Source organism: Odontomachus brunneus, unplaced genomic scaffold (genome assembly GCF_010583005.1).
Source record: "Odontomachus brunneus isolate Ranch 3 - 2012 unplaced genomic scaffold, Obru_v1 Obru_scaffold_006, whole genome shotgun sequence".
Taxonomy (NCBI): Eukaryota; Metazoa; Arthropoda; class Insecta; order Hymenoptera; family Formicidae; genus Odontomachus; species Odontomachus brunneus.
This window is the reverse complement of record NW_022639456.1, coordinates 1,821,661-1,832,366: the sequence shown is the minus strand read 5'-3', so window position 1 is coordinate 1,832,366 and position 10,706 is coordinate 1,821,661. Positions and strand designations below refer to the sequence as shown.

Below are 10,706 nucleotides of genomic sequence, written 5' to 3'. Positions count from 1 at the left end.
TATATATATATATATATATATATATATATATATATATATATATATATATATATATATATATATAAATAAAATAACAATATAAAATATAATAAGAAGAGTATCATCTTGCTAATGAATTGCTTGTAATTTACAGAGGAGTAGCAGTCGCAGCGCAAGCCCTCGAAGACCCAGGACCGCAGACGGTGGCCTAAGAGACTCACGATCGCACTCGAGATCACGAAAATCGCGTGAGCGCAAGGACTCACATAGAGATGGCAAATATTCGAGATCGCGCAGTCGTTCAGTATCACGTGGTCGCAAGTCGTATCGCGGCAGCAAATACACCAGTTCGGGCCATCGCGGCAGTAGTCGCAGCCGCAGTCGTTCGCCGTACAGAGGCGTTCGTTATTCACGCAGCAGATCACGCTCATATTCGCGATCTCGATATTCCCGCGACCGACATGTATATCGCTCGCACTCCCGCAGTCCTATGTCTTCTAGACGACGACACGTCGGCAATCGCGACAATCCTTGCCCCTCCCGATGCCTAGGTGTATTTGGACTGTCTATTTTCACCACAGAACAGCAAATCCATCACATATTCTCAAAATACGGCCCTGTTGAGCGAGTTCAAGTTGTTATCGATGCGAAGGTATGTACAGATCTGCTTATGTGCGATGCAATGTGTTGTAACGATCTGCTGTCGTACCCCATAAGCATTTATAATCGTGCATTTATTATGCAAGATTATATTTGAACAACGATGGGGATAATAAACGCCAGAGATTTAGAACGTTTATACTTGAAGTTCATGTAATACGTTAAAGGCATCTGGCCACAAGCATCTATATCTTAGCAATTTGCTATAGTATTGTTTCACCAATATAACAAACACTTTTGTTGCAGACTGGTCGCTCACGAGGGTTTTGTTTCGTGTACTTTGAATCGTCGGAAGATGCTAAGGTAGCCAAGGAGCAGTGCACTGGAATGGAGATAGACGGCAGACGAATAAGAGTCGATTTCTCAATCACACAGCGCGCTCACACTCCTACGCCAGGAATTTACATGGGCAAACCTACGCATTTGCACGACAGAAACTGGGACGGACCTAGACGTAGAGAGTGAGTCCCAAAATAATCCTCAATTACTTAAACCGGCGAAACTACTGTAGAACCGTTCGGAATGGATCAGAACAATTTCCTTTCCCCTGAAATTTAGAGAATATTAATAAATTATACGATTCAAGACACTTTCCAAATAGTTTCACAAAATACTTACCCTCCTTTGGTTTCAATTCTAATTTGCTACCGTTTGTTTAATTCCCATGGAAAACTAGGATCAGCTACAGAGGCAGTTACCGCCGCTCACCCAGTCCTTATTACAGTCGTCGGCGTTCCCGCTACGATCGTTCCAGGTCACGCTCCTACACGCCACGTAAGTATAACTTTCCACTGTGATTCGTAAACCAATAATATAAGCAGTCTACATGAATATGGCGTTATTCCTACATCAGAACTATATATATCAGAATGCGAAACGCGTGTAAATACGAATACAGAATTGCAAGTCGTTCACCTAACTTTCTCTCTCAGAAGTTGTTACACAAAATCGTAATGTGTTTGTTCTTCTCATATTTTCACATTTTACTTTATGTATATTTCTTCTCAGTATTTATCCATTCTGAGAAACGTTTATGACAGTAGGATTACTTTACACGTGTAATAATTTCGCATATTTTATGAAGTTCAGGCGTTTTTGAAGAGAGATACAGCTTGCGTTCATAACATTTACGGCTGGATATTCTGTCGTGTGTTTCATCGTGACTTATATGACTTTGTTAACTTCTTGGAAATAATTATAGAAATCTGATAAAGATTAATTCATGTAAGAACTTCGACACTTGTTGCATAAGAAGGAAACAATTGTACTGATTAAATACATAAGTGCTAGTATTACCTGTATACTTCAAGAAAGATGATTTTTTAATGCGCACAGCACATCTTATATTGGAAAGAATTCTCGAACAACTCGCGCCACAATATTCCATTGGATTCGTAGACCGCTTATATTTCTAGTTCAAGTGTAATTAATATAAATTGGAGACAAAGTAAGTACGTAAATTAGAGCGAAAGTGTGGCAGACGGGAACGTCAAGATAAGTCGTATGGTAGTAACTAAGCGCAACTCTGCGTAACTTAGTTCCAACTATCATAGTTGTTGCTTAATGAATTTTTCAGGTCGATATTAAGTGACACGCGAGATGCGAGAGGCCAGGGTGTACAGGATTTGTCTGACCCGAATATTTCTTCTCTCTATCGATAACGTGTCAAAAACAGAGAGACTTAGAAATGATACATTCGCATTGATACATTCTTACCTTACTTTTCACCTGATCCTTAAATTGTATGCTAGTTCGCATACCAATCATTATTATTAAATAATATCGGTTGATGATTTTAATAATGGCAGACAAGGTGAAAGGTTGGAATGGATGTAAAACCTTATTTTCATAATAATAACCTTATTCGCCTTACTTTCTAATAATAATTATGAAGATGAGGTTTAAATTACATAAAAAATGTTTATATTCTGTGAAGGTTGGAATACAGTTGAGCATTACCGCATATTTTGGCTAGTTGAATCGCTAGGATTTATTATCTCTTAGCTAGCTGTATTCCAGCCATAGTATGACAAGATTTTAAAAAGTATATATGATAACATTTCTGAAAGTCTCTCGTGAAAAAGAAATATATAAATAAATAAAAACGAAAATAGACAAACAAAACGGAAAAAAACGCAAATAATAATACTGTACCTAGAGATAGAAGTATGTTCTCTAACCTGTTTGTTTGTTTATAAGGTTTTGAATCAAGAGGTTTTGGATGATAGAGGGAAGTTTGAAGTTTCACTCTGAAAAAATGAGTTTTGAAAAGTCGAAGACAAGATATCCGAAGAACACGTTTATCTTGCTCACATTGTCAAGAACCCGAAGCTTTTCTCGCGCTAGTGACAAAGAATATGATCCGAATTCCGCATTCATTTCCGGCTGAGAAGTCTCAGGGCTAGAAGAAAACTTCAAGCGTCAAATAATGCAAGCCTCAAGACAGTCAGAATCGTTGATCGTCAGGCCCCCGACCGGGACGAGTCGTTTGGTTGGGGGGTGAAACTGGCCGAACATTTACGTGCAAGAAACATCGAAAATCTTTTGCAAATAGCGACGAGCGAAAGGTGCTCCCGAAGGTCAAAACTGATCATATTCTTTATCAATAATGGTTTGTTGCATGCCAACGTCCGCTTTAGGCAGATGCATACATGCATATATACATATATATATATATATATATACATATATATAACTATATGAAAATAAATAAAAGTTCGTATACCTCTTTCGCCACCCCTCCCTCCACCATCCTGATACCTCCTCCGTTTCCTCTAAGAGAGCTTCGTTCTATTTTGAATTTTACCTGCGACTGATTGATCAAACTTTATCATAGCATTTCATCAATAAACGTTGTTTCTATCGGATTCGATTTCTTTCTTTTTTATTAGATCTTATTCGATATGTTTTTTAACATTTATGACGAATGAAGGGAGAGTGACCGCTACTTTATATATATTTAGAGAAAGTCTAATTTTAAGATTATTATTAAATTTACATTTTTTATAAGATATCGTATTCTCTGAAACAGGAAACTGTATTGTCGTATGTTCGAACGCTAAGTACATCCTTTTCTATTCGAAGTTCTGTTTTTCTTAAGCCTTGTGAAAGAGAAAAAAGCAACCAATCCATTTGCAACTGTTTCAGCGAGAGTTTTATTAATTACACGTTTCTCAGACTGATTTCTAGCATCGTGGACACAAGGCTTTACATGAGCGTCTCGTATAAAGTTGCTTGGTTGAGAATTAGGGCTAAAGCAGAGAACGAGATGTAAACGTCGTAGTCGTTGACGTAGAGTAAGGCAGAGAAAAATGTAAATCATGAAAGACTATTAGCCTTACGTTTACGTTTTTTTTTTTTTACCTTAGCCCTGATAGCGTGTTCGACTGGCCTTGGGTTAATCGCTTCGAGAGCAGTTAATGACGTCATAAGTCTCTACTAGCCAATCATAAAGCTTATAAGTACTTATTCAATCAATAAACGTAGGCTGAATAACCCAGAGCCAGTCGAACATGCTAGAAGTAAGGCGTATTTAGTGATCAAATCTTATGTTTAAACGTACGTAATATCGCGCCAAGACGATCGATAGTATCGCATCCGTAGTCAATCGAAGGCTGTAAAGATCGATACTTCGGATAAATAACATCGCAGTTGACCATCTGGAACAAGTGTGCCCTCTATGCGATAATGCCACTCGATGCACCATCTAGCAGTGATCCCTCACACTATAACGTTATCAACTTTATCCTTAATTTGTTGAGAAAGAAGATGCGTTAATGGACGGATCGAAATAGTGCTGAGTTCAAACAATGCTGATCGGCACAAATCACAAAAATGAAAGGGAACAAAATGAGCGCGAAAAGGAATCCACAGCATTTTCTGTCTGCAGACGACAAGGATGTAGGCAAAGATTTCGGCTCTCTCGTAAACATGCCGCTCTCGAAAGGCGGGCATTTCGTCTTCAAATCGGAGAAGGATTGGTCTGCCGTTGACTTTTCGTCGGAATACTCGGAATTTTTCACCTTGAATCTAAACACACTGTCAGTCGCATTCAATAGTATTCCCTTCAATGAGTACGTCGACGTAGATGATAGGTACTTCACAGTAAGTACTCAGAAGAGACATTGTGTACGCACTCGCGTTGTTTCTCCAATTGATTCGACCTGATGATATCTATCTCCACGTACAATCAATTTTAGAGCGATCAACTAACGAGTATCTGTAATAAAGCGGAGGAAAGCAAAGCAGCTCACAATTCTACTTTGAATGTTGCGAAAACGTCTAGTTCGTTAAATACTATACTCACGGGAAATGAGGTGAACGAGAATGTCAGGACGGAACAACTAGAATCGTTGGAAAGCGAGAAAATTTTATCACAAGATCTTGATAGCTTGGAAGACGATGTGGATTTTTTATTGTCTTTAGATAAACCTGTTGAGAGGAATTTGCCGAAAATCACGACCTTTAGTATACCTTCTACTTCTATGTGTTCTAATAACGGTAAGATTTTAGAAGAAAACAATGCTTTAATGTTCTACTATACTCTGTTATAACTTATTGCAGATTCTAAATCAAAATCAAAGAATATTCCAGCCAAACCATTAGACCTGGAGAAATGGTTAGATTCTGTCTTAGATGATTGATTTCAATTTTTTTTTTATATGAAAAAGTAATAAAGTATCATTTGATATAAAGGAAAGGTTATTAATGGAGCATCTGTCTAGTTATCATATATAACATATAAAGTCATATTTTTATACAGTTAATAGATGAAAACAAAATCATAAATTTTCATTCTGCTCTTAACGTACACACATGTATATATATATATATATATATATATATATATATATATATATATATATATATATATATATAATATATATATATATGTATGTATGTATGTGTAAGAAATGCATCTTCTTGGAGAATAACTTGTCCTTATAGTTATCTTATAATTCCTTTAAATGCAGCATAAAAATTATTCTTTGAATTTCCTTGTAAGATACGCATGCGTATAGTCATATACAACAAGCATGATGGCACCACCTGGGCCTAATCTCAACACCTTTGGCACTAAGCCTTTGTACAAAGCTCTGAATCTGAGATAATGTAAAAGTAACATATGAGTGAGCAAAACCATGCATAATTCTATGTAAATGAATTATATATAAATACCCTTCTCTCTTGTAAACAATATACATAGTGTTCAGTGTTCCTCTGTATTGTGTATTATCCTGTGAACCTTGAATGCGACTTTTGGCAACATCAAATGGTATGTTCAAACATGAAGCAACAGTACCTGACACAAATCCTACAGCAACCTAGAAAGTTTCCATTGTATAAGAAAGTCAATGTGCTATTGTGATGTAATTAAATTAGATCTAATTTAACTTAATTATGATTCTCTGATTACTTTAGTTAGAAATTCCAACCAAGGTTCTTCTTTGACTGGTATATATCCTTTGACAGAGTGATAAAAACCAAAATAGAACGAATTGAACACAGCGTTTCTCATTATAGTGGCTGTCAGGCCTTTGTTTAAGCCATTTGTACCAAAACCATGCTTTGATATAATTTCTCTCGTTATCGCGAACGTTGACGGGCTCTCTTTGACATGCTTTCGATTAGATTGTAGTTTCACTTTAACGACCTCAAAAGGATTGACCAATATAGCCTCTGTAAACCCGGCGAAAAAACCGGCGCACGAAAAGGTCTGTAATAACACGAATTGTGAATAGTTTATCAGCAAGTTTCTAAAGTAACGATTATATTACTATTATGTAGTTACCAATGGAGTGGGTGCACTAGCGCCAAATAAGAAGAACTGTTTATATTGCTCGAATGTAAAAAACTAAAAAAGTATAACATGTATGAGAAAAAAAGCCTTCTACTTTGCTTGAGTTTCACCCAATGGACAAGTGACTCACTTTGACAGCACGTTTAGGAGTTTCTACAATTATTGGAGGTAGTATTCCTTTCCAAAATGCTGGTAGTCCTTCAGTCTTATACATTTTGGTCATACAATCACGAATTCCTATATAACAGTACTAGCATAGCTTATGTATAATATTGATATAAAAATTGTTATTGCACATTGTATCAAGTACCTGTATAATACAATGGGTCTGACTTTGCTGTTTTTACTTGAAGTTGAAAACGTGTCTTGACAAGATCCATTGGATGCATTATGCAAACCTCAATGAAACCTGCTGATCCTCCAGCTCCAATTTGGATGACAGCTTCTTTTAGAAGATTATCTGTGGTGCGATGAACCATTTTTGTGGTCTAAATAAAAGAATGGTTTACACAATATAAAATATTTGAGGAAAATAATTATTTGAGTAAATATAAACCAGCTTTCCAAGTTTTATGTAAGTTGTTCCTGAGAATGTAAATAACTCTGTTCAATTCTCCTTTGAATTCATTTTTAGAGTTATTTATTACCACATATATTGTGTTAGAAGACATGATATATTGAGGCAAATAATTCTTATATATTGAATGCTTGAATCACTTATTCTTACCAATATAGTTTGTTAAACTAAGTACAATAGTTTATCTTCTCCAATGAGGTATCAAAAATTCTTAAATATTTGCATATAAATTCCTCCGTTTAGATAAAATCTGCTTTGTTAAAACTTATCAATGTGGAAGTTGGTGTTAGCATATTTCACACTGCGTAGAAGTCTGGAGAATCAAGACCTAAAAATATGTTTGTTGAGTTGGAACCTATTTTTAGAATGGAAAAGAGTTCTAACCTTTGAACAATAGTTGATATTAAGTTGCCTTCTCGCTCTTTATATGATATAAATAAAGTGAATGGTACATAATAGAAAAATTAAATACTAGATTATATGGGTTGAATATATACTCATAAAATATGTATATTTATTAATATATATATACAATATATTTTAACATTAGTTGTATAATTTTTATATCAATAGAAAAAGAGGTATATACATTAATAATGTTTTATCTATGTACATATGCAAATAAAATATAATATAGTAAATATAATAAAATATAATATAGTAAAAAAATAATATAGTAAAAAAATATAATAAAAATATAAAATAAGTTATTATCTAGAAAATATTATATAACAAGTGAAAAAAGAAATATCAACTATAATAACAAGAACCATAAGTACAACAATATAAATTTAACTTCTCTTTTATCTTATATATTTAAATTATGCATTAGTATTGTATATTTTTTTCATTCACAAATATGGGCGCACATTACGATAATATTCATGTAATATATTAAAAACGTAGAAACCTTGACAAGACTATTAAATTCACGTGGTTACTCACATTAACGTATTTAATCTCATCGCAAATAAATTAACATTTATAAATTGTAACAGTAACTTAGATTACAGAAGTATATAAGCTGTAATCAGGTTCATTATCTAACCTTATTGCACAATCGAAAGAGTAAGTAGTAATGACTTGTCAATCCCATCTTGGGATTATCACTTGTGATTACGAAAACGGGAGTGAATAGTGGTCTTCTTGAACGCTCACCAAAGTTGCTGACTGATAAACTCCTGAATTAAAGTGGCTCAACTTCACAGTGTTCTTAGTATTGAATCGTACTCTTTATCTTCACATAATTTTTATATATAACAGTAATCTCAGAGAGATAACGGAAAAAGAAGTAGTTCTCTCTTTTCGAACGAAATACTATAGCTCTTTTCATCCTATAGCGCAAAGTGATCACGTGGCGTACATTTCGCGGTTTCGTAATCGGGCAGTGTGACGTCGTAACGGCTAGCTTAGCTCCTTCCTTTTCTCTCTTCGTTTCTTTGTATATTCATGTCGCTTTATTATAAGAACAAGAAAATACGTATTGAAGAGGCCTTGGGACGCTACTGAACGTGCCATGTCATAATGAGTCGCAGTCACAAATATCCCACACAACGTTGTGCACGCGTATTTTTCTCACGGACATGAATGCCGGGCACTTGAGCGACGATGAACCGTTGCGTCGTGGGTGAACTGACGATTTCGTCCGTAGCAGTCTGTCGTAATACTATGTGTCACGTGTAATCTCGGGGTCCCCTTTCCGAGTTAGCCGACCGTCCCGATCATCCGACATAGATTTTGCTCAACTGCAACGACGAAACATGAACGTGAGACAACGAAAGGTACGCCAATGTTAATTATTAATTCGGAATAACGCGCGCGGAGATTCAATCGATCGCTTCCAAGTGCACAAATCTAGACTCTGCGACGAGGCTCGATGCGATCCGCAATTTCATACGACTCCTTCGTCACGCGTCGATTCTCTTTTCGCGAAAAATCACGGAGCTAGGAGCGAAGTCCTCGTGAGTCGCTTGGTTTTATTGCATTAGACAATCGAATAAATAAAAAAATTAAAAAAGAAATCTATACGCGAAAGTGTTGCAACCTTTGTAGAATCGAATGTATCTGCAGCGGTATGGTAATGGTTCCTTTTGGCTGAATTGAGTTGCACTTTTCACTTGTGGCGTGAAACAAGTATATACAATTCAGTATTGAAGAGAGAGAAGGAGAACGAAGTTGCGGCGCAATACCAGTTCATCTGAAAGGAACATAACCCCTAGAAAATTCTAGAAGCAAAGGAACGTCGCTGCCTGTCTTGAGAGCATGTTCTCACATTGGACAGCGCGTCGTCGGGTATCGAGTATCAAACATCTCGATACATTCGTCGGATGTATCGAGTATGATGCTGAACTCTTGAATCTGATTGGTTTGCACTTTTGGACTTCGATCAAATGTCAAAGGCTGCGTTCGCTTTAGGCGCTTATGCGCTGTAATGCGTCGTCTACAATGGAGTAGTAGTAAGAAATAAGCAGTAAGTAAATTGACCAATTCCATTCTCACGATTCAAGAATAATCGACTGTGACTGGTCCATACTTACTGCTTATTTCTACTACTACTTCTACTGCTATTGTAGACGACGCATAAGCATCATTTTATCTTTAGTCTGTTCTTTTCAGCTGCACTGCTGAACTGGTCCAATAAGTTAAAGTGAGACAAGTATATCTTTTCTCACTCTAACTTATGAGTGTATGAAGTTGGCACCCCACTTTTTGAAATTTATAATTTTGAAAGTTGTTCCAGATTGTTCTGACTTTGTACCACATTGTTCTAAAGTGATATTGCTTCATTCGAAACGGTTTTCGAATAAAACAAAAAAAATGATTTTTTGAGCTGGCACCCCACTTTTCGAAAATCGAACATTCTGATACCGCAATAGATTGTTCTAGTTGTTCCAAACATTGTTCCAAAAGGACAAATCCGTAAGTTGAATTATAAGTCCAAAAAATGAAAAAAATGTTTTTGACCTGGCACCCCATTTTTTGAAAATAAAGCATTCCGATACCGATATAGATTGTTCTAGTTGTTCCAAACATTGTTCCAAAAGCACAAATCAATAAGTTTAATTATAAGCCCGAAAAATTAAAAAAAAGTTTTTTGACAAACAGTCTATCGGACCAAGAGTAAACTTATACTATCTTTCTTGTTCCAACCGAGATCTTTTTGTTCTGAGTTGTTCTAGGCTTAAGAATTATAGTTCTAGAGTATGAGACTCATAAGATCATTCGTTCTCCGAAAATTCGTAAAAAAATCGATTTGACAGTACTCGACGTCAAGAGTAAACACATGCTTCCTTTCTTGTTCCAACCGAGATCTTTTTGTTCTGAGTTGTGCTAGGCTTAAGAATTATAGTTTTTAAGGACGTCTACATTGGAAGTAAGCAGTAAGAAGTAGGAAGTAAGAATAAGAAATTGACCAATCATAGTTGACTATTCTTCTCACATTCGACTGTGGTTGGTCAATTTCTTACTCTTACTTCCTACTTCTTGCTATTTACTTCCAATGTAGACGTCCCTTTAAAGTATTAAACTCGTAGCGTCATCCGTTCTCCGAAAATTCGAAAAAAAATCAATCATCTAAAAAATCTGAAAAAATTCTGGGATACTCTAGAGAGATTATATTTTATGTTCCAATAGTTACTTTAGTCATTTATTAACAATTTTTTGCAATAACAATTTAAATTTGCCGAAATC

At 35.7% G+C, this 10,706-nt stretch overlaps 4 protein-coding genes across 10 annotated transcripts in view; 3 read left to right on the top strand and 1 right to left on the bottom strand.

The window, feature by feature from the left end:
- The window catches only part of LOC116851555 (transformer-2 protein homolog beta), a 5,608-nt gene extending 2,102 nt beyond the window's left edge, over positions 1-3,506 (top strand). The window contains exons 2-5 of one of the 2 annotated variants that reach the window (XM_032831091.1): positions 134-631; positions 886-1,100; positions 1,316-1,413; positions 2,839-3,506. In XM_032831091.1, coding sequence (XP_032686982.1) covers positions 134-631; positions 886-1,100; positions 1,316-1,413; positions 2,839-2,864 — 837 coding nt within the window. In that variant the 3' untranslated portion in view covers positions 2,865-3,506. Of the gene's footprint in view, positions 1-133; positions 632-885; positions 1,101-1,315; positions 1,414-2,215 lie in introns of both variants that reach the window. The other variant, XM_032831099.1, reaches the window with a different exon arrangement.
- A 730-nt stretch (positions 3,507-4,236) lies between these two features.
- On the top strand, positions 4,237-5,854 carry LOC116851560. Its single transcript, XM_032831112.1, has 3 exons — positions 4,237-4,743; positions 4,839-5,139; positions 5,203-5,854. The coding sequence occupies exons 1-3, from the start codon at positions 4,474-4,476 to the stop codon at positions 5,280-5,282; spliced, it is 651 nt and encodes a 216-aa protein (XP_032687003.1). The 5' UTR covers positions 4,237-4,473; the 3' UTR covers positions 5,283-5,854.
- LOC116851538 (mitochondrial 2-oxodicarboxylate carrier) lies at positions 5,361-8,321 on the bottom strand. 6 transcript variants are annotated; one of them, XM_032831056.1, is made up of 8 exons: positions 8,065-8,211; positions 7,167-7,344; positions 6,750-6,927; positions 6,570-6,676; positions 6,431-6,493; positions 6,056-6,355; positions 5,818-5,963; positions 5,361-5,741 (listed from the first exon to the last, which is right to left on the bottom strand). In XM_032831056.1, exons 3-8 carry the CDS (start codon positions 6,916-6,918, stop codon positions 5,621-5,623), a joined length of 906 nt encoding a protein of 301 aa, XP_032686947.1. In that variant the 5' UTR covers positions 6,919-6,927; positions 7,167-7,344; positions 8,065-8,211; the 3' UTR covers positions 5,361-5,620. The 6 variants fall into 6 exon arrangements, with proteins under 6 accessions (XP_032686947.1, XP_032686937.1, XP_032686920.1 ...); XM_032831046.1 differs by having other exon boundaries at positions 5,361-5,963; positions 8,175-8,321; XM_032831029.1 differs by having other exon boundaries at positions 5,361-5,963.
- Positions 8,322-8,648: 327 nt separating this feature from the next.
- The window catches only part of LOC116851518 (ectonucleoside triphosphate diphosphohydrolase 5), a 7,030-nt gene continuing 4,972 nt past the window's right edge, over positions 8,649-10,706 (top strand). Inside the window, exon 1 of the mRNA XM_032830985.1 lies at positions 8,649-8,797. Coding sequence (XP_032686876.1) covers positions 8,777-8,797 — 21 coding nt within the window. The 5' untranslated portion in view covers positions 8,649-8,776. The remainder of the gene's footprint in view (positions 8,798-10,706) is intronic.